Source organism: Rattus rattus, chromosome 9 (assembly GCF_011064425.1).
Source record: "Rattus rattus isolate New Zealand chromosome 9, Rrattus_CSIRO_v1, whole genome shotgun sequence".
NCBI lineage: Eukaryota > Metazoa > Chordata > Mammalia > Rodentia > Muridae > Rattus > Rattus rattus.
In genome coordinates, this window is record NC_046162.1 from 69,578,394 (window position 1) to 69,602,426 (window position 24,033).

The 24,033-nt window shown below is 48.3% G+C and overlaps 1 protein-coding gene across 3 annotated transcripts in view; it reads right to left on the reverse strand.

The window, feature by feature from the left end:
• Arsg (arylsulfatase G) overlaps window positions 1–24,033 on the reverse strand; it is a 114,603-nt gene that overhangs the window by 4,411 nt on the left and 86,159 nt on the right. For all 3 annotated transcript variants that reach the window (XM_032912605.1, XM_032912606.1, XM_032912604.1), the window contains exons 9-11: window positions 18,644–18,752; window positions 9,276–9,396; window positions 4,115–4,205 (exon numbers count right to left, since the gene is read on the reverse strand). In XM_032912605.1, the coding sequence (XP_032768496.1) occupies window positions 4,115–4,205; window positions 9,276–9,396; window positions 18,644–18,752 (321 nt within the window). The remainder of the gene's footprint in view (window positions 1–4,114; window positions 4,206–9,275; window positions 9,397–18,643; window positions 18,753–24,033) is intronic.

Sequence of the window (24,033 nt, forward strand, 5' to 3'; positions counted from 1 at the left end):
GCTTTACAAACTATAAGCAAAATCCTAGCAAATCAAATCCAGTAATATATGTGTGTGCTATATATAAATATATATACTAATATATATATAAGTGTATTGTATATATGTATATATACATATATGTGTATATATGTATATATGTGTGTGTATGTATATCTAAGTATATTTGCATATATATGCATGCATACATATACATGCATATACATATATACATATACAAACATGGACACATACACACATATGTCTATATATACAATACCATGGCTGAGTGTGTTTGTTTAGGAATGTGTGTGTGTGTGTATGTGGGAGTGTGTGTGAGCATGTGTGTGTATAAGCATGCACGTGTGTGTGTGTGTGTGAGCATGCACGTGTGTGTGTGTGCGTGTGGGAGTGTGTGGGGATACACATGTGCCACAGAGCACATGAGGAGGTCAGAGGGCAACTTGTTGGAATTGGCTCTCTCCTTCCATCAGGCGAGCCTTTTGAATTCAACTCAGGTCATCAGTCCTATCAGCAAGGGCTTGCACCCAGAATCATCTGGACAGACCTTTAATTACTTTAAAGGTTTAATTACATGGCAAAGGGAAGCTGTCAAGTTCTATCAGGAGGTACAATGCTTGCCATACCAGTGTGAGGAACAGAATTCAGATCACCAGTGCTCACATAAATGACAGCTGGAGGTCTTAGTTTGGTTTTTAAAACATATTTCTAAAGATTTACTCATATATATATATACATATACATATATATACTCTATTTGCATGTATGCCTATATGACAGAGAGAGCAAGAGGTAGAAGAGGGCTTTGGATCCCATTACAGATGGTTGTGAGCCATCATGTGGTTGCTGGGAATTGAACTCAGGACCTCTGGACAAGCAGCCAGTGCTCTTAACCGCTGAGCCATCTCTCCAGCCCCTAGCTAGTGCTTCATTGCTGTGAAGAGACACCATGACCAACGCAACTCTGATAAAGGAAAACACTGAATTAGGGCTGGCTTACATTTGCAGAGGCTTAGTCCAGTATCATCACGACAGGAAGCATGCAGTGTGCAGGCAGACATGGTGCTAGAGAAGGAACTGAGGGTCCTACATCTTGATCTGCAGGCAGCAGAAGGTGGACTGTGTTCCACATTGGGCAGAGTTGGAGCTTAGGGGACCTCAAAGTCTACCCCCAACTTGCACACCTCCTCCAACAAGGCCACACCTCCCAAGAGTGCCACTCCCCACGAGCCAAGCATTCAAACACAGGAGTCAACGGAGAGAGGCCTTTCCTATTCAAACCACCACAGTGTGGAAGGCCACCAGTAAGCCCAACACTCAGGAGTCAAACACAAGGGCTCTCCAGAGCAAGCTGGCTAGGCTAGCAAAGTCAGTGAGGTCTGGGTTCAAACGAGCAACCCTGCCTTATTGTGTAGGATAGAGAGTGATCATGGAAGATACCTGATATCAAAGCCTCTGGCCTTCCTTCATAAGTGTGTGCTTGTGCACACATGACCATGAAAACACACACACACACACACACACACACACACACACACTAATAAAACTAATTATTATAGTGGGTAAAAGTGTTTACCACCAGGTACGCACACACACATACGCATACACAGAAAAAGAGAGAGGGGGGGTGGGATTTTTGAGATGGGGAGGGAAGCCAGTGAGGTTCCCAGTTCTAGGCCACATACCAAAAGACTGGTTATCTGTCAAGGCCACTCCAGTTCATGACCAAAAACGTCATTTGCTCATCAGAGAAGAACATATTGTTCTCTATTCTAATGGAGCAGATACCCATTCATCTGCCTTTCCCAAGTGCAGTTTCTAAGTAATTAGGAAGGGTTTTTAAAACCGTGCAGGAAGGATACAGAACACAATGATGGCGTCACCTCACCCTGTTAGGCAATTTTCCTCAGGCTTAGCAGAAGCCCAGTGCTACGTTCCCTACCCTGGTCTCCCTCGGTTTTGGGATCTTAGTTTCTGTCTGACTGCGATCACTTTACACAGCCCTATTACTTCATGGTGAGGTTTACGATTCCAGTACTGCGGTGCCAAGGGCTTTCTGGCAGGGTTCTCCCTGCATGAAATCAGTCCAGCCTGGAGGGCCCATGCCTCTTAGACAATGTAATGTAAGGACTCTGATCCCCGAACTTCCCTCGTAGACCACAGCAAAGAGCTGAGTGCTTTGTTTGAGGTTTAGGAACCAAAGATTCTTGTAGCATTTCTAAGATCCCTGGAGCTGTGAACTCAAAGGGCTTGTTCTGGTGTCGCAACCACATCTTACACTCAGGAAATAAACTGCCTCTGTGTGAGTGTGTGTAAGTGTGTGTGTGTGTGTGTGTGAGTGTGTGTGTGAGCGTGTGTGTGTGTGTGTGTGTGTGAGTGTGTGAGTGTGTGTGTGTGTGTGAGTGTGTGTGTGTGTGTGTGTGTGTGTGTGTGTGTGTGTGTGTGTGTGTGTGTGTGTGTGTGTGTGTGTGTGTGTGTGTGTGTGTGTGTGTGTGTGAGTGTGTGTGTGAGTGTGTGTGAGTGTGTGTGTGTGTGTATGTTGTGTGTGTGTGAGTGTGTGTGTGTGTGTGTGTGTGTGAGTGTGTGTGTGTGTGTGTGAGTGTGTGTGTGTGTGTGTGAGTGTGTGTGAGTGTGAGTGTGTGAGTGTGTGTGTGTCTTAATTATATAAGTCTTTGAAGATCTCCGACATGAAATAGCAAGCCAACCGAAATCTCCATTGAGTCCTAGCCAGGGTCTCTCTTCTATTTTTGTTTTGTTTTTCATTGATTAACTTCAAAATGGTGGTGCTCCAACTAAGTGCAAAATAGTGGGGCAAGCATTTCAAGATAATGAAGAGATTAACTTTAATTCTATTTGTGTGCGTGCATGTATGGGTTTGTGTGTGTGTGTGTTTAACCTGGTGGTAAACACTTTTACCCACTATAATAATTAGTTTTATCAGTGTGTGTGTGTGGGTGTGTGTATGTGTGTGTGTGTTTGTGTGTGTGTGTGTATGTATGTGTGTGTGTGTGCATGTGTGGTGTGTGTGTTTAACCTGGTGGTAAACACTTTTACCCACTATAATAATTGTTTTATGTGTGATGTGGGGGTGTGTGTGTGTGTATGTGTTGTGTGTGTGGGATGTGGGTGTGCGGTCTGGGTGTGTGTGTTTAACCTGGTGGTAAACACTTTTACCCACTATAATAATTAGTTTTATCAGTGTGTGTGTGTATGTGTGTTTGTGTGTGTGTGTGTGTGTGTGTGCGCGTGTTTGCCCTGGTGGTAAACACTTTTACCCACTATAATAGTTTTATCAGTTTGACACAAACTAGAGTCATTTAGAAAGAGGAAACATCGACTGGAAAAAATGAGGTCTCCATAGGACCTGCCCGTTGGCAAGTCCGTGGAGGCATTTTCTTGATTAATGATTGATATTCCAGGGACCACCCAGCCCGGGTGATGCCACTCCTGGGCAGAGGGTCCTGGGTGACATGTGAAAGCAAACTGAGCAAGGCACAGAGAGTAAGCCACGTCCTCTGCCTCAGTTCCTGCCCTGGCCCGACTCGCCTCAGTGATGGACCATAACCTGAGATTTGTAAACCATACAAGTTCCCTCGCTCCCCGAGTTGCTTTTGGTCACGGTTTCTCATCACAGCAACAGAAAGAAACTACAACAGCCACCAAGCCGCCTCACCAGCCCCAGGACGTCACTTCTAAAACACATTCTTAGTCCCAGTCACTGAGTGAACCAAGGCGGGGAGAGACTTCCGTGGGTCCGCCATGTAGACCTTTAACATGTGCCTCCTGAAACATTTTATTGCCAAGTAAATGACATGGGTCTCCGAGCTCCTGTTTCATCATCAGCCAAACTGGCATCTGAAGCCTAACTCGGATCAGAATGTTTTCTCTGTGGAAAGGGTGAGGAGAAAGAGTCCAGGGCCATGAACTTCCTGCCGGAAGGCCTCGTTTCCATCTTGGTGGGTCCAGAATGCCTTTGCTGGCACTCCAGCCAAGCTTCTGTTTGGATGACAAAGTCCCAGGTGACGGATGTGAACCTCTCAAAGAAGACAGCCATACCCACCCGGGAGCCCCCGAGGTGTGCAACATGGGACTTAGGGTGAGAGGCTCCACTTACCCGTTATGTAGAAGGCCTTGTAACGGTCCAGGCGGACAGTCTGCAGGGCGCCGTACTCTCCAGCAGCCCCACTGTTGGGGTGGAACAGTACCTGAGAAAGAGCAGGGAGTATGGCTGTGTACCCGAAAACCACGGTAGGCCAGCAAGTTGGCGCTACAGGAAACCGAGCCTGATGCACAAATCCCGTGACCTGAGCCCTGAGCTTGATTCTGGAAACCCACATAAAAAAAAAACTTTCATTGGTGCGTGGCTCTAATCTCAGAATTCCTACTTCAAGACAGGAGGCAGAGCAAGAGTCAGTTAGAAGCTCTTGTGCATATAGCATGGCAACAGAAACAGCAAGGGCGACCCCACACACACCTCAGCAAAGCGGAAGGCCAGAACCAAGTTGTCGCTGATCAACACATGCAGATGTGTGACATGTACTACATACGTACCTACATACGCAGGGAGGAAAAATCACGCTAGGCGTCATGATCTACTCCATCCCACATCCCCTACCCATACCCCTAAATACTCTCTCACTGACAAGCACGGGCCTGTAGCGGATGCTGGCTTCCTCCTGGGAGCCACTGTGGAACGTGCAGAAGAAGGAAGAGCTACAGTTCTGTGTGGCTACAGGCTCTCACTGGGTGCGTCAGATCATGGGCCCAATGCCCGCTCTGGAACCTGCGGGGGTTTGAGTGTCAGCGGCCGGTGCTTTTTGATTTGACAAATTAAAAATTCCATCACGGCCACAGTAGCGCTTTAAACAACTCCCGGTTCCTTCTCTCAGTGGATGTCCTGTGACTGCTCAGGTCATGCACCCAGGAGTCCTAACTGTGCCTGCCCAACAGGTGCAGAAAGCAACTTGTCAACAAAGATGGCTTCCATATATCCTGGGTCTTGCAATGAAGCCCACCTGAAAGCCGCCATTAAAAACTGGCTTCTTCGGCCTCCAGTAGACTCTCTCTCTTCAGCAAGAATGCCTGCCGTAAGAAACAATATTTCTCCCGCGTCACCAGGCACAGCTTCACCTCTAACCTTTTGTGGCAGTACAGGGAATCGAACTCAGGCCACACACAGGCTAGGCAAACCCTCTACCCCTGCGCTACAGCTCCAATCCAAGCCCAGCCTGGGCACAGACACCTATGACTCAGTCCTACTGGAGGACTGAGGAAAGCGTTCCTGATTCAGTCAGACATGGAAGAATTACCCTAAAGAGTGGAAATACCTAAGTCAGAGGTCCCAAGGGAAGGAGACGGTAGGAAATAGAAGACCAGCCTCCTCGGTAAGGTTGGTGGGTTTGGGCTAGAGGCATGAGTCTACCCCGGTATGAATCATGCCCGTATAGATTGCTGGGAAGGCACTTACGTGATTCAAAATTTCCGTGGGGCTTGGGGGAAAAGATAATGAGAAACATCTGCTGGAGAAGGAAATGGCTGCCCACCCACCCCCATCCCCCAGTTTCAGTGCCCTGAGAGGATGCAGCCCTGGGCAGGGCTCCCCAACACCTGCTGCTTCCCTGCCCCACATCAACCCTCCAAACACCCCCCAGCAGGCTTCCTCCAAGCAAGAAAGGAAGTCATTACTGCAAACCTCACTCCTTCCATCCCAGACAGCCATGCCTGACATTCTTTTTCTTGATAAAGGCAAAGAGGAAGGGGGGCACAGACCATCCTGCATCCCCATCCTGTGATATGTTCAGATCCCCACCACACACACACACCCCAGGGAACACAGTCAAGGTCGATCTCTTCAAACCACGGGTACCCTTTGGGTGCTCCGCCACAGCAACTCCCTAAGGAGGGACTGCCACACACACTCAAAGGGTAAGTGGCATTAGCAGGAATTTCCAGAACCTGGGAAGGAAAACTGGGTTGGGCCTATGCGTAGAGTTGGGGGTGGGTTTTCAGACGCTCACACAAGCCACCCCACTTTGAGCAGGCTGGTGGCAGCCTTCTTGTTTATACCAACATAGGAAGAACGCTGGTAAGCTCACACGCCATCGAGGCTGAAGACGTTTCCTCCCCAGAGGTCCGCTCCGCAGTCCAAAGGCGGCTAACTTGATCTCCTAGGAACTTGTACCGAATTCTTGGCTCCCTCTATTTCCCTTGTGCTAGCCTGCCTTGCTACACTTTGCTTGTTTTGTTAAGCATGGGAGTGTCACCTCCCAGTACAGTATTGTCCCCAGAGGTGTTGTCCTCCACCCCATCAGGCAGAAGCCTGCACAAAGCGGGGGATGGGGGACAGGTGTCAATCATTCACACATCACTCCTGGTGACATTTTTCACCACTAGGGGCCTCCCTAAGAGAACCGATGGGTATTCACGCTTCCTGGGCTCACTGGCTTCCGGAGTGCCGAACTGCTTATAGCGCACTGCTGCCCCATGTTGGAGGGGACTATGCCGACCAATGCAGACATCCCGAGAACACCGTGCCTTCGTTGACAATATCTGAGCCTGGGACATGGCTCTACCACCCATGATGTCACCACCTCCAGCTTCCATCTTGGAATCAAGCGAATAGAAAGCAGGTCACTAGGTCCTCCCCTCTCACGTTCTCGGCCCTCTCTTCATGGTTCCTCTCTCACCGCCCCATTCATAGCCCATCGGTGCCAGATGCAAGGAGTTAAAATGTGCAAAGCAGGGGTTGGGGATTTAGCTCAGCGGTAGAGCAATTGCCTAGCAAGTGCAAGGCTCTGGGTTCGGTCCCCAGCTCTGAAAAAAAGAAAGAAAAAAGAAAAATAAATAAAATAAAATGTGCCAATTACGCAGCTGCAGCAGAGCTTGGGGCCTCACAGGAGCAACCTTCCTAGAGGGAATGAAGTAGGCCATGAGGTCATGGGTGTGAAAACCAGTAGCCAGTGTTTTCCCTGAAGCCTTTTCCTCCTATGGCCCTGAGAGGTGGATGAAGATATCTGCTTCTCTCTTCACCTCTGGGGCTATCCTTGCAATATAGAGAAGCCAGTGGCTGAGAGGCACCTACATAGCGTTTTGAGCCCACCATCTAGGAAGTTCTTTGGGCTTCTGGAAACTGGAATGGCTTTAATCCAACCCGTATTAGAATCCTTCTAAATGGAGGACACATCTGTGGGCGGATACAAACTGCACTGATTGAAAGGTACGTGGGTGGGAAAGATAGCTCAGTGGTTAGGAGCAAGGCCTGCTCTTACAGAGGACCTGGGTTTGGTTCCCAGCACCCATACTGGGGCTCACAACTGTCTGTAACTCCGCTTGCAGAGGATCGTATGCCTTCTGATAACTGTGGGCAATGTATATATATAATATATATTTTATATATATGTATATATATTGTATATATATTATATATATGTATATATATATACATAAAACACATACACTCAGGTATACACAAGGCACATAAAAATAAATAAATATTTTAAAGAGATACAAATGTACTATATAGAGAGATGGATGGATGTGTAGATATTTACAAAGTCGTTTGTTTTGATTTCCCTGCTTCCCCTAAAACTATTACGAACCCGAGACAATTTAGTCTTTTCACGTCAACAGTTTAAGCTGACCAGAAAAGACCAAACTCAAATCCGTGGCCATCAACTAGCCCTGTTCTTGAATTCCGAAGTGGGCTTATCTGGGTGTCCCATGCACACACCGGAAGCTAGCCCTGTTCTGAAGGCTTATCTGGGGGCACAGAAAGCTGGCCTGAGGCTGGGCACAGACTTAATGGCATTTACCTTGAAGCTTTCGGTAGGCAGCAAGCCGGCTGCCCTCTTGCTAGGTCACAGGGTGATAAGGAAGTAAACAAGCTCCCACTTGGGCTGGGTCGCCAATACAATGCGGTTTCCCGAAGGTGTCAGGACTTGTGTCTGTTTCTCCCACCTAGTTCCTGGACTCTGCAAATCGGATGCTAAAGCAAAACAAGGCTCTGTCCGGTACGGAAGTAAGCCCATGAGGGAGCTGCAGTCCACAGGAGACTTGACAACGTCAAGATTACTTCCTGGTGACCCCAATTACTCTATCAGTAGCCATGGCAATAAAAGCTCAGGAGAACCTCCCGAGAGAAGTCTTGGCTAACACTGCCAGCATCAAACACTACTGACGTTCAGCTGAAGGCAGAAACCATCTTCCTGTTTCGTGCTTCTCGGAAGGGCCAAGCCTAGACAATACACCGCTCTACAGAGACAGGCATGCTGGAGTGACCTGAGAGTAGGAGTGTTCAGGTCTAATCTGACACGTCCTAAGACTTCATCGATGTGTGCAGGAGTGGGGTGGACCACTCAAGGCCCAGGCTCTGGCTGGCCTGGGGAAGGCTTCAGTAATTACCAGAGACAGTACCCATGAGCACATCTCTCCTATGGGGCCCCTCAAAGACATAAATAGACCCTCTGAAGAATAGGTTTCCAACTGGGGAGCGGGGTGCTCATTGGCCTTACTGGGAGTGGGGGTTGTCTCCGACCTCCTCCAGCGTCCTCTCTCTGACTTCCTCTTCCTTTTCGGAAAAGGCAGGGAAGTGACAGGGAAAGCCCAGGAGGACTGACATTTCCTGGCTGCTAATTTGGTGCCTCTGAGCACTCTGAGGAGAGGGCAGCAAGGAGGTGATGCTGGAAACACAGAAGCCATAAGTCATCGCTGGGGGCTGCTGATTCAGGAACAGCTGTGGTGATACATACCTGCAGTCCCGGCACTCAAAAGACCTCGGCTAACGGGAGTTCAAGGTCAGCCCGTTGCAAGAGCATCTTTCAAAGGTAAACAAGCAAACAACAGCAAAATAACAGGATGCAAAGTGTGTGCCGAGCCTCCCAGAGCTGGGAGTAGATTGGGAATACAGAGACCTTGCTGACATATTCATTCATTCATTCATTCATTCATTCATTCATTCATTTTGCATGCACTGGCTGCTGGCTAGGTACAGATGCTGTTAGGTACGTAAGAACTGAAACCTGACCCCAGAAGATGGGACCCTTGCCCTCAGAGAGTTTCTATTCCAGAAGAGTCTAGAACTGGACAGGAATCTAATCCAACAAAACTGTGTCAGAAAATTGAACACAGGCAGAAGAATAAAATTAAGCCTCAGAGATAATATTCACGCACCTCTACCATACATCAAAATGTTAAATATAAGTATAGATCTGGACTAACAGGCTGAATCATTGGATGTGGTTCATCTCTAAAATTCATCATTGGCTTCCTCCACTTACCCTGTGCCCCGTTTGTGACTTGCCAAAGAGCACTTCAGAGACGTCCACTCCATCAAACTTCCGGTTTGGGGGCAAGCTGGCTCCCGCCAGGGCTATCACGGTGGGGAAGATGTCAAGCAAGCTGCAGAAAGAACACGACACAGTTTGCGTCAACTCTTCCAACTCTTTCCCCACTCCTCCTCTGACCTGAACCTGCCTGCACCAGGCCAGGGCCAAAGCCGACCGCCCCTCCTACAGCCCACACTGCCTATGTCTCTTTGGAGCTCTGCCTGAGATTTCTGCTAGGACAGCCAGGCAGGACGTAGCCAGATGCTATTTAGGCTCACATCCAGTTTTACCGCTTATTTGACATCTACTGCCTTGGTTTCCTATCCTGTAAGATGTGTAATTTAGTAAGAATAGTTGCCTCACAGGGTGGATGTGTGAGCAAAACACTCGGGGAGGGGGGGATACGGAAAAGAGGAAGCCCGGCGCTTTGATGGTGGTTTATCTGATAATTACTAACAGAGTCACACCTTTGAGCCCCAAAACTAAGAGTCAGCCTCTGTCTTATCGGGAATAGCATGCGGCAGGGTGGCAGGTGTCTGCAAGAAAACACTCAGTTCCTTTTCCATCGCCCGAGTCTCTCTCGTGAAAATTTAGCCTTAGGTGAAGTATGTGAAATTTCAGTTGTGATGTGCGAAACACTTCACGTCTGTCACTCGCCTTTAACTCTTTTTTTCTCCACCGTTACAAAACAGTGAATATTTTAGTAGGGAAAAAAAAACCTTAGGATGTACAGAAATACAAAAAGAAAAAAAAACAACCTCAAAACTAGTCTGTCACTTGAGGGCATTAATTTTAATATCAAAATTAATATCGATTTTTTTTAAATAAAGACATTTTATTTTATTTTGAAGATTTATTCATTTATTATATATAAGTACACTGTAGCTGTCTTCAGATACACCAGAAGAGGGCATCGGATCTCTTTTCAGATGGTTGTGAGCCACCATGTGGTTGCTGGGAATTGAACTCAGGACCTCTGGAAGAGCAGTCAGTGCTCTTAACCGCTGAGCCATCTCTCCAGCCCTTAATATCGATTTTTGAAGTTCATGCTCTTAACGCGTGTAGGATATGTGTGTGTTTGCCCATATGGGCCTGTGAGGAGGTCAGAGGTCACCATCAGATAGATGCCCCCCTCCCCTTTGGAGACAGGGTCTCTCGCTATTTCAGCTTGTCCGAACAGTGAACTCCCAGGGTCTCTTTCCCTCCAGATCCAAACTCAGGCCCTCAGGCTCTCAAAGCAAGAGCCTTCCCCAAGGAGCCATCTCCCAAGCCCTGCCCACTGTTCATATGTTTGGTGGGTGCTGTTAATGCGAGTTTATTTGTCTCTATTTTGTTTGTCAAAACAGTTTCTTGTACCCAGTCTTACCTGGAATCCCTTGCCTCCACTTTATGAGGGCTAAGATTGCAGGCTTGTGATCTGTGATGTTGTTTCAAAGTCACGTGGGACTTTACCACACTGCATACCTCCCACAAGCCTACTGTGCTCAAATCATGGGGTAGGGGTGGGAAGAGCTGAGGGGTCAAAGAAACTGACAACCAATGGGACTAGCCAAGGCAAGGGGATGGGCCAACATGAATTCAGTCCTGGGTTTGACTTTCCCAGAAAAGCGGTACTGGTACCCAGAGACCAGGACAACATCAGATTTCGGGATCATGGGTGGGTAATCCCTCAGGGCCAAGCAGGTCTTCCCAACGGATCTACCCTGAGCTCTAGAGCACAGCTCTCTGCCCTTCACGGAGGCTGCAGAAAGGACCCACCACATGCGTGGCATCTCTAACCTGCCCACTTCCTTCCCCTCTCCGGGGCTCCGCCTACGACCTGAGGCAGAATTTCTCATTGACTGTGGGACAAAGTGTTTCTATTTGCCTGGGGCTTTCACAGTTCACAAAACTGGTAGTTTATCTCTTGAGATAGGCACTCCAGGAGCTGGCAGTCCACACAGGTGTGCAGTCAAGGCATGCAGAGTCAGTGTGCAACAGAGTACAGAACAGTCTGGAAACCTGTCCAGAGTCCAAGGACTCCGCCACCAACCAGGAAACACAGAGCTCTACAGTGTGCAGTGTGGCTTGAAAAGGTTGAGATCTCTCTCTCTCTCTCTCTCTCTCTCTCTCTCTCTCTCTCTCTCACACACACACACACACATACACACATTATATTATATTATATTTTGAAATGGATTGGGGTTGGGAAGATAGCTCAGTAATTAAAGAGCTTCCCTTACAGGCTGAAGACCCATGTGTGGTTCCCAGAATCCATGTTACAAAGATCCCCGCCATCCTCCTAGCACTGGGAAGGTTGTGATGGGAGGATCCTTGGGTCTCACTGGCCAGTCAGCCTAGTCTAATTGATGAGTTTTAGGCCAGTGCCTGAGAAACAACATCTGAGGTTGTCCTTGGCCTACACACACACACACACACACACACACACACACACACACACACACACACACAGAGAGAGACAGACAGACAGACAGACAGACAGACAGACAGACTTGAGACTTTCTTTTGCCATCTTAGGAGACGTCAGCGTCACAGACAGGTCAAATCGGCGAGTCTGGGAAACAGACTGTATTAACCTTCAGAATGAATTACACACTTTCCTTTTCCTCCTCTGCATCACGAGGTCTGGCATCCTACCACAGCACTAATCCAAATCTAAACACTCGAGGGAATCCCAGTGTGTCAGAGTCTGGTATGCCTTTCAGAGGTCTTCACAGAACACAAGGAGAACTGTCCCACACAGAGAAAACTCTTCAACAGGTTCGCTATCTCTCACTGCTCAAGGGAGCCAAGTCCAGCATGGGCATGCCTGGGCTGTCAGAAAGTCATTCCTCAGAGGATGGCAGGAGCCCAGCCCCTGAGGTTAGCCCGTGACCAGGAAATCCTCCATGCAGCACTCCACACAGACCTGGGCTTTCCTGCATGGGAACCTAGAGGGCAGATCTGTCTTACAGGGCCTGCTGCTGACCTTCCATGCCGCGGTCTTAACCCAAGAAACAGGTCCTGGAAGTCTTCGAAGTCTTGAAGAAATAGAACAAACAAACAAACAAAACAACAAACCAACAAAAGCCGAACCCCAAACCTGCAAAACCAACTCTGCACTTCAATGTGTTCACTGCGATGCTTGGCCTTTTATCCCTGTTTTCATGGGGTTTCTTCCTCTGTTAAAAAAAGAGAGGTGTTTAGAGAGACAGCTCAGCTCTTGCAGAGGCCCTAAGTTTGATTCCCAGCACCCACATTAGGCGGCTCACAACTTCCTGTAGCTACACTCGCATGCACATGCCACCCCCTAGACGCAAAATTTAAAGAAGTCTAGGGGCTGGAGAGGTGGCTCAGTGGTTAAGAGCACTGACTGCTCTTCCAGAGGTCCTGAGTTCAATTCCCAGCAACCACATGGTGGCTCACAGCCATCTGTAATGGGATCTGATGCCCTCTTCTGGTGTGTCTGAAGACAGCTACAGTGTACTTATATATAATAAAATGAATAAATCTTTAAAAAAAAAAAGAAGTCTAAAAGAAATTACATTGTATAACTATTGACATGAAAGACAAATATATAAAGAAACCATTTTACTCCGCTTTAAAGTACTTTGCTTTGCCTGTGTGTGTGTGTGTGTGTGTGTGTGTGTGTGTGTGTGTGTGTTGCATGTACATGTATGTACAGGTGCACACTGCAAGCATGCGCACCAGAATGCAGAAGAGTAGGCCGGCAGTCAACAAGCCTCAACGACCCCTACCATCTTCATCCCCCCAGAGTATTGGGGTCACAGGCATGCACTGGTCTATTCCGATGTGAGTTCTGGGAATTCAGACTCAGGTCCTATGCTTGTATATGTGTTCCTACTGAATGAGAATCGAGACATGACTGTCGTGTAGCTCGACACTCTAGATTACTGTACCACCAAACCCTGGACGGTATAGGCAGTGCTGGGGATTGAACCCTGGACTTTATAGGCAAGCAGTCTACCAATTCAGCTACATCCCTGCCACCCTCACATAAATACCTTACGGGCTCTGGCACTATCCTTTGAGGGCCTGATGTATAAGTGGGTTTCTGTCCCACAAACACCACTTCATGGACCCTCTCATAGTGGGAGGGAAGGCAGGACCCACTCGTGAAAGGAGACGCAGGCTTCTGCACGGTGACACAAAAGGCTAGCCTGAGTGGGCAAGTTGATCCCTGAGCGAGCTGGGGTCGATCTTCCACATACTTCTGTCCTTACAAAACCGTTGTCTTTTCGTGTTTCTCTGAAATTTGTTCGGAGGAGATGTGTGTGTTTCTGTACCTTTTGTTTGTTTGTGTGTGTGTGTGTGTTTGTAAATAAGATCTTGCTATGCCATCCAGGCTACTTTGGAGATCTAAGTTTAAGCAATTGTTCTCCTCCCAGGGGGCGGGGACAGGCGGGGATCGAGGCTTGCAACATCCCATCCAACCGGTTGGTGCTCTTATTCAAACAAGGTGTCAAAGGGAGTTGAGACTGCAGGGTGGTGAGGAGGGTGTAGAACGGCTGAACCCCAGGCTATGTGAGCAAGGAGTGACACATGCGGGCCTCCTTCTGGTAGAACAGCCCTGGGCTCCACGGTTGGGTGTCAGGGAGAGGACAGGAGAGAGGGTTTACATAGAAGTGAGCACAATCGTACTAGGGGGAAATCTGACCCAACAATGGGTAGAGAGAGAAGTGGGGTGTGGTGGTTTAAATAGACATGGCCCAGGGAGTGGTCCAGGGAGTGGCAGTATTAGGAGGTGTGCCCTGGCTGGAGTAGGTGAGGCCTTGTGGAAGAAAGTGTGTCACTGTGGGGGATGGGCAATGAGACCCTCCTCCTAACCACGCCGGAGCAAGTCTTCCGCTAGTGGCCTTCAGACGAAGAGGTAAAGTTCTCAGTTCCTCCTGCACCATGCCTGCCTGGATGCTGCCATGTTCCTGCCATGATAATAATGGACTGAACCTCTGAGCCTGTAAGCCAGCCACAATTAAATGTCGTCCTTTATAAGAATTGTCTTGGTCATGGTGTCTGTTCACAGCAGTAAAACCCTAACGAGGACAGGGGGATATCAGGGAAAGGTTGGGGATAGTTGGACCTGGATAAGGACTGACTCTCATCTCCTCTCTCCCAGGGAGATGAGTAGGGAAAGATGCCAAGAATAGAAGAGTGGGGAACAGAACCACCTCCAGTGGAGGACTAGAACTGTCCCGAGGACATAGAAACGGGTTCTTTTTTAGCATTTAATTGTAATTTTCTTTCTGCGTTGTTTGGTCCCTCTCATTACTCCTGAAAAAAGCTAGGTCCCCACCCCTTCCTGGTCTTAGTCACCCTGCAGAGGCTTCGGGGACTAGCCTGCGTTCACACTTGACTGGCAGCCCGTCTCAGTAGCTCCCCACCCTTGAGTCTCTCTCACAGACAAGCCTGTCACCAAAAAAGCATCTACTTCAGAGAAGCCTCAGGGGAATACCAAACGACAAATAGTGAATATCTCTTATGGACATCGGCCAAGCAGGCAGGAAAGAGACATTAACCCATCTCCCTTACCCCTTACCACTGCCAGACCCAGGAAAGAACGGATGGCCTTGAAAGGGGATTCATGGCTGGGGACCACCCAGGGGGTACCATATAGACCACAGGAGGTGCTGTGGACAAGGTGTCTGCATCTGCACCCAATTCTATGCCTACAGACAAGACAGAGTCTGCTGACCTTTACCTCTTCCATATAACCACCGTCTTACTAATGTCTGCAGAGCCCCCGGGGGTAGCTGATTTTCCAATGGAATTAACAGTCCAGCCACCTCTGGCTTGCCTCTGTTCTTGCCAGATGTGATACTCTATCCAGAACACGGATGGGGATGTCCATTTCATGTACCACACGTGGTCAGTCCTCCATGGACAACAGGGACGAAGACGCCCATCTCAGGCACAGACTGAGAGAAATTTCCCTAAGGTTCTTTTTGTCCTTCCAGGGGACACCGTGGTTGCCCCAGTAACCAGGAAGAGGCCTGGCATTGTGCTAAATATCTCAAAATGCATAGGGCAGACCCCACCCGTCACAGCAAAGAATTAACCTGGCTCAAAATATACACAATGTTACATTTCCAGAAACCCCGAGCTAGAATTGCAGGGCAAAACCATCGCACCTTTTCTACTTTGCCCCCAAAGCCATTCTTCTGAAGGCAACTGAACTTCTCAGCATGGAGAACACCCAAGCTGATTGGCTCATCACTGTTGCTCTCCGGTCTCCGGGGCAACATTTCGCCCACAGTTGGAAGCAGCCATAAGTAAAGATCACCTATATTTGATAATTGTGTCTTCCGGCTCTGGGTTGGAGAGGGGCAGCCACGTGCAAAGTCTTTCTGAAATACTGTTATATCCCTTAGGCACATGTCCGAATATATTAATCTCTAAAAGATAGCCAAGGAGATCCATGCTAAACGCTCCCCGGCACGCCCTTTCTAAATTTAATTTTTATTATATTCATTAGTTTTTTTTGTGGTGCGTCTGTGTGTGGGCACAGCAGGGTCAGATGACAATATGCAGGGTCAGTTCCCTCCTTCCACCATGTGGGACCCAGGGATGGAGTTCAGGTCACGTTAGTAGGCTAAGCCGTCATGTTCCCCCGCCCCCTCCCTGACACCCCTGCACTCTGTTTATAACATTTTCTGTATTCATGACAGTACAGACATATTAACCCGACTATCTTAAGACGCCATGCTTTCTTGGGGCCATTTGAGTAGAAGTTGAAGGAACTCTGGCCATGAAGAAGTTACCTCCGCTACGGATGACTTCTATCCCCAAAGGACAAAGTACTTGAACCAGTGACAAGTCCAGGCTCCCACACAGGGAAATGTGAGCGTTCCATCCTAGGACATGAATCAAAATCACGTCCCCCTTAGGGCTGACCTGAGGGGCCACAGGAAAAGGCAGTAAGAAGCCCCACCCACTCACGTGTTCACTGGCACGGATCAACTTGGGAGAAGAACAAGAGGGAGAGATCAGCTGCCCTCCAGACTAACTTCACACCGAACACGTCCTGAGAGGGGCCGACGTGCTCCAATAGTTTTCTTCTGATAAAGTACCAAGAGGCCCTCAGGAAAACACTATCTCTACCAAGGACTCTCTTTAGTCACCAAACCATGGCCTCCACCCTTGTTCTCTGACGATCCACGAGGCAATAGCCAACTGTGGTGCTGTAATTGCTGGTAGCTACAAACACAGTTCTCAGATGAAAAGCCACTGCCTACGTTTTGGCAGTGAAACCCCAAGCTTTGAAGACTCTATGGAGTTATCTGTGCCTGTGCAGCTCAGCGCTTGCCCCCTTGATAAGCGGTCTGGACACACCCCGGTCAGATCTATAAAAAACTGTCCTCCTGGCCCTCTTCCAGACAGCCTGACATCACGGTCCCAAGTTGTGTGGCTGTTGTCACACCTGCTGGCTCCCACAGACTGCATGCTGCCCCCTCCTGATAGCCCAGGGATGACCCACAACCCTTGAGGGGATGGGGGCTGGCTGAGGTAATACCCACTCCCCCGGGCTGTCAGAGCTGCTTGACCCTCCTGGTCCTGGCTTTGGTCTGAGCCTTTCCTTCCCTCTGGGTCTGGAGATGTCGGAGAGCACTGGCGATACTCGCTTTCCTCTGGTTGGCATTGTTCTCCTGCCAGAACCCATCAGGTTGGTGCCAGGGAACCTCTCGACCAGGCAGACTGTATTGTTCTGAGGGCATGAGGAAGTGCTTCTATGGAGGTTGTGCTGTGTTGGTGAATACAGGGCAAACCCAGACAGGAATGACCCATCTGAATCAGTGGGAAGTCGGGCCCAGGAGATAGCACGGTTGGTAAAGTTTGCCATACAAGCATGTCATACAAGCTGAGTTTGATCCCTGGTACCTATGTAAAGAGTTGGGTGTGGAAGCATGCTCTTGTGGTCTCAGTGATATGTAGGCAAAGAAAGCAGTGTCCCTGGGGCTGGCTGGCCAGATACCTAACCAAACTATTGATCCACCAGATCGTAATGAGACCCTGCCTCAAAGAGAAAGGTGAGCTGGAGAGACGTCTCGGAGATTAACAGCACTCACTGCTCTTACCGAGGACCTGCGTTTGGTTCCCAGCACCCACATGATGGCTCCGGTGGCTCCAAGTTCCAAGAGATCTGATGTCATCTGCTGACCTCAAGCACATGTGGACAAAGCACCCTCGCATGTACAAGTCTTAGAAATTAAAGTCATAGAGGAAAACGGAAGGTGGGTGGCTTCAAAGAATGACACCAGGAGTTGACCTCTGACCTCTCTACAGACAAGCATGTACACACACACACACACACACACACAGAGAGAGAGAGAGAGAGAGAGAGAGAGAGAGAGAGAGAGACTTACTTGCACATGAACACATACACCAATGGTTGATGTCTGGTTTCTCTACACATAGGCACATATGCACATAGGCACACTCACACACACACACACACACACACACACACACACACAGAGAGACAGAGACAGACAGACAGACATACCTGCACATGAACACATACACCAATGGTTGACGTCTGATTTCTACACACACACACACACACACACACACACACACGCCCATTAAGTATATAGATGAACACTTTTTAAAATGACTTAGTGAGGGGTCCCAGCTATACGGCAGGGTTCCTTAGTTTTCGTGGCAATGCCCCCAGAGACCCACTGTAGCTGGATTCCTGCCGAGAAACTGGCCTTATCTATTAGCATGAATACACTGGAGGGAGGTCGCACACATAATGCTCCCACCTAAATGCGTTCCTAGAGGAGACAATTGGAGGCTGTGCTGCCCAGGGCTGGATGACATCCTCCCCTAACGATGAATTCTTTTCCTCTTAGTCCACCTGGGCCACCTGTCTCCTCCCTGGCCTCCAGGGCATTCCAGTGTCCGTACTTCTTTCCTGGGGCCGTTTGATCACTAGTGATGCACAGGCTTCTCAAAGCCGCCTGGGACACCTATCCTAATCCCAGGGATGAATAAGTAGAGTTCACAGGATCTTCCCTCTGGCTGCTTTTCTCTTTAGCACACGCTAAAGAACGAGAGCTGAGGGGTAGAGACCAGCAAGGCGCCTCATTGACTCAAGTATCATCCCCAGGAGAGGGCTTGGGCCCTTCACACAGCCTGCTTTGCCATGTGAAATTGCTTCAAGGCAAATCCATACTGCTGTCGTGAGAGTTCGGGAGGACACAGAATTCCTGCCCAAGACAGGTAACCAACGAGCAGTGAGTTTGCTGTGATCTCCAGCCACCCACGATGCCCACAATGGCTCTGAACGCCCACAGCCAAAGGTCATTCAGATCTCCTACCTTAACAAGGCGGTGCTGGTGACATTGACTGGAACTCTGCCAGGCCAGTAAGCCAGTGCTGGGACCCGATGCCCACCTTCCCAGGTGGTCTGCTTGGCTGGACTTCCCCCTGTGAGCAGAAGCCGTTTTATGAACATCAGTAACTCAAGGCCTCTTTTTCAGCTAAGAGATGGCCTGTGGGTAGACAGTCCCTCTCTAGGAATAGCCAATAATTTCAACAAAGAAATATGTCGTTCTAAAAAAAAAAAAATTAAATAAAAAGCCAGGCAGTGCTGGTGCATGACTTTAATCCCAGCACTTAGGAGACAGCGGCAGGCAAATCTCTGAGATTGAGGTTAGCCTGGTCTACAGTGTGAGCTCAGGATGGCCAGGCCCACACAGAGAAACCTTGTTTCAAAAAAACCAAACCAAACTAAAACAAAACAAAGCGAAAACAAACACAAACAAACATCCTTTGATTTTATTGGACTTAACATATATAAACAGAGCCTTATATATATATAACATATATAACATATATAAGTGTTAATTTTGTCAATTCCTTTCATGACATCCCCCACTCTAAAGTGTGTTATTTTATTCCCAATGTCTGTGTGTCTCCACACTGCGAGAGCCAAGACATCCCAGGTACTTCAGGGGCCTTTGTTGAGTAGATGAATTTGTCTTCCAGTTGATCGTGTCTGATTAGGACGAAGAGAGAGAGAACGGACCCCTACAAACCGTCCACACCCACCTGGCGTGCATGAGGCTAGTACTAACTATTAAGTCAAAACTACAATTCTTTGGAAGAGGGAGTCTCCTCAGCTGTTTAATCCACCCAGTGCCTGGCTGGTCTTGTGCGAATTTATTTTGGTTTGCTTTGTTTTTCCTTGAGTCAGTGAGTAGTTCTGATGAGGCAGTTATCAGTCACGGTTCTGATTGCCCGCCTCTTGGCGGGAGGTAAGAATACCCCATGTGCAATCTATGAGGAGAGGCGTTATTTTTGTTGCCAAGTCAAAAGTGACCACCAATGTAATGACAGCCCGTGGGCTGGAAGAGATGAGGTCATGTTTTATGAAAACATCCTGAATACACATGTTGCATTGAATTAACCATGACGGGCTCCGCCACTCCCACACACAACACACACACCACACACACCCCACTCTCATCCCTGGTTGAGCCAGAGGCCAGGGATTCCACAAGGTTCGCGTGTAAGAAGTTCTTCCAAGACAAGTGCTGTATGTGGCGCACACACACTGTGGTCATGCGACTTCCCCGAGTTTGGCTGGTATAAATAACAAAAGTGATCGTGGGCGGGAAGTTGAGGCAACCAGGATGAAGGCTTCCTCCCTCTGTATTCTCACTGCCACAGAAGGAAACTTTGATGTCCCTGGCTCAGTGAGCCATCCCGGAAAGGCTCCAAATTCCTGGACTAGCACATAAGGAACTCCGGAGTGTTGATATAAGGAGCTGACGTAAGAAGCTGGACACAAGCCAACTCCCACCCTATGGACAGTTTACGTCTAAGTGTGTTAGGTTCAAGAAACCAACTGAATCCCAGACCCAGCAGACTGGAAAGCTCTTTGATTAATCTAGCGTTTCTCAAGTGTGTCCTTTCCTCTGGAACCTTTGCTTCCAAAAACACCCAAGACCACTCTGATTATTCATGCACCTGGAAGAGAGCATCCAGAACTGTGGGGGAGCATAAAACACGTTTCCACGTGGGCTCAAAATACCCAGCATGCTTCAGTTTAAAGCCAAGCAGCAGTGAGTACACATACAGACGCATGCTGGGGAATCTGTGGGTCTTTCCAGCCCTGGAAGGGACCTCTGCGTGGACACTTTTGGTGTGAGTGGGTGGAAACACGGGGCCCTTTAATTTACAACCCATGATGCTTGACATTCAAAGGGCCCCGCTTAACCTTTGAGGCCAGATGCTCAGGCAAAGCCAAGGCTTTGGATTCAGTTAGTAAATCGTTACCGCTACTCAGAAAGCAGGAGTTGCAGCTCAGATCTGTGACAGGCAAAGGGACACCTGTTCGCAACGACACTTTGGGCAGCAGCCCCTTTGCAGACCACTGACCTTCCCCAAGGGTTTCTCAGCGGAAACAGTTTCACTGTGTTTGCCATCTCTCGGCAGAGGGTCAGAAGCTGGAGGGGTTAGAAGGAACTGTGCTGGCAACAAATGTATCTGTTAACACGGTGGAAAGTTCAGCAACTGATGCAGAAAAGGTTGGGCCGCAGAGGCCCCTCAACACCACCACGTGGGTGGAGCTGCTCAGCGAATCCAGCTGCACCTAAGGTTCTAATTTTAACTGAAAGACATTCCAGCCATCCAAATGATCCCTGTCCCACAGTCCTTGTATGCCAAAGGAATTGAGCTTGAATCCTGAGTGTGGCCAAGCGATCACCAAAGTAAATATTGATCAACACACACACACACACACACACACACACACACACACACACACACACACATTGTTCTGCTCCAAAACCCAGTTTCTCATCCGACCTTCTAGGAGGAAGAAACATCTCTTTGGTATCTTCCATAGACCCCCCAAAGTGCTGGGGTGCTATTATCAGACACATGTGCTTACCAACTGGTTTCCTCTGGTTTATCAGTGCTGGCAAGCAAAGACTGAGCCCAGCCTCTAGAGAATAGATGCCTCTAGTCAGCTATTTTAGTCCTCATTCCAAGCTAAAGATAATAGTAACAGTAACCATAACACCATCTACTAATTGATCCCTTATCAAACACCAGACTAAGTGATCCTAAGTACGTAGTTAAGTGCTTTCCTATGTAATATCATCAAATTTGGATGATAATCTACTGTACATTTATTTGTGTGTGCTCTCGCACACCGCATGTTTGCACATGCATGTGCCTGTCCTCTTGTGTGTACCAAGATTTGCACGTGGAGGTCATAGGACAACTTTTGGGATCTGGTTCTCCTCTTTCACCATGCGTGTTGTGAGCATCAAACCTAGGTGTTTAGGCTCCACTGCAAACATCTTCATCCATTGAACCATCTCATCACCCCTTGTATGACCATCTACGCACTATGATCCCCATTTTTGTCTAATAAAAATGCTCTTAAAAGGTTCATTTTTTTCAGTATGGCATGTACTTGGGGCCTCTCCTGTGCTAGCGAAGTGCTCTAACACTGAGTCTAAGTTATATCTGCAGCCCTGACCCTTTTTCTAATTCTTACTTTTGAAACAAGGACTCACTAAGTTGACTGGGCTAGCCTTCAGTTCACTATGCAGCCCAGGCTACTCTCTCAAATTGTCAAATCTCCTTCCTCAGCCACCGGAATAGCTGGGGTAGCAGGATTGTGTCACAAGCCCTGGCTGAATTTAAATAGCTAGAAAATCCAGATCAAACTACACAGCCAGGACTCTGAACGATGAAACCTTCTAGCATAGCATTCCACATCCTAAATGCATGTCAGAATCACTTCTTTAAAAACACCATGGTAAAGCCTTTCTCCTAGAGGTTGTGATTGGTTGGCCTGATTTGGAGTGGGGGCACCAATATCTTATAAAGCTATCCCAGGAACATAACTTGGACAGGACTGATTCCCAGGTTAGATGGGGAACAGACACTATGCCCTTCAAAGCCAAATGTAGCTTATATGCTCCTTTGTATGTGATTGTTCACATGTAGGTATACATACATGTGGAGATGTATGTACATGAGTGTGGGTGTAGAGGCCAGAGGTCTGCCTGTTTGGTTTTGGTGTTTTTTGTGACCCTGAAAAGCTAAGCTGTCTTGTCCCATTCAGATCACTTAATTTCCAAATAAGAGAGAAAAATCTACCAGGCACAATGGCTCATGCCTATAAGCCCAGCATTTAGAAATCTGAGACAGGAGGATCACTCCTAGTTCAATGTCAGCCTGGGATATATGGTGGATTCTAGGCCAGATTGATCTACGGAGTGAAATACTGTCTCTAAATTTAATTAATTAATTCACCCCTCAGTAGACCTGACCTATGACCAACTCATTTCTGACCTTTCACCTCCACTGATTAGTAAAATCTGGACTGTTTCCTGATCACTCTGGGGACCTGGCAATTATCAGGAAGTTACGGCTTTGGGGCCATGGCGGGCAGAAGCACAACATTGCTGAGTTTTTATTGGCCTAAGATTCCGAGGAGGTCAGGAAGGGAGAAGCCCCGACTGAGACTTCACCCTCCTTACCTAATTTAATCGGCTGGGACTCAGAAAGTGTGGTCACCACCCAGGCTTTTCCTCTGCCTCACGAACCCTCCACTCTATGAGACATCTTTCCTTTTCCTTCTGTGGGCTTCAGGACAGGGCCACACTGACAGGCGATTTGTGACCGGTCAGCTGGCTTGACCGTGTGGAAGAGGGGGCAAAGGTAAGGTCTGACTCCCGCTCTACATTCTGCATCAGCCCCTACCACCTGCTCCTCACGCCCAGAGGCCTTGGTGCCCCCCAGTGACTCAAAACCTCACACTTCCGTGCCATTTCGTGAAGAGCTGGTGGGCTGGCTAATTCCGACATTCAGATCTGAATCTCAAGCCCCGCCCAACACACGCACCCAGGCACTGCTAGCCAAGCACAGCAATGGCGGAAGAGAACGGCTGAGGATCCTGCGGGATCAGCCTTTGTTTTAACCACACAGCAGCCAGCTCATCAGATTTGAAGATCCAAGTCAGCTGACTTCACTCTGCCTCTCCATTGGCCCAACCACAAAGCCTTTAAGAGGGGAGTAGCAGCTAGAGGTCAACCTTGGGCACCTTCTTCAGGGGCTATCTACCTTATTTTCGGAGACATGCTCTCTCACTTGAGCCAGAACTCAGTTGTTAGGAAGTAAGACGGGAAGGAAGGAAGATCTGCTTGCCTCTGCCTCCCCTGCGCTGGGATTGTGAGCATGACCCATTATACACAGCGTTTTAAAAACAGGCTCTAGGGAAAACTCGGGTCTTCATGCTTGCAAAGTGAGCATTTTTACTGACTGAGTGATCTCCCCAGCCTTGTGTGCTTTTTAACCACAGGCTTTAAATGGGCCACACCTTTATCCCTAATGCCGTAGCATCGTAACCATGACTTCATTAGTTAACAGCGGAAAAACATCTAAGTCCACAGCTTATAAACTTCTACGCACTTTTCGATTTGGGAAAGCTATTTGTAAATCTAGATAAGCTTTAGTACTTTGATCCATGGCTCCGGTACATTAAAAGTGTGAGCTCTATTTGGCTTTCTATCCAGAGATGCTTGTCTACGGCCGTGACACTGTATTTCAATGCATTTGTGGTTAGTTATGACTCTAATTAAAGCAGAACCTCTTACTTAAAGCAATAAATATTTAGCCTCAGCAACCAAAACATAAACAGAACCATGATTCATAAAGTTGCTTACTTGTTCTTCCCTCCCTGGCC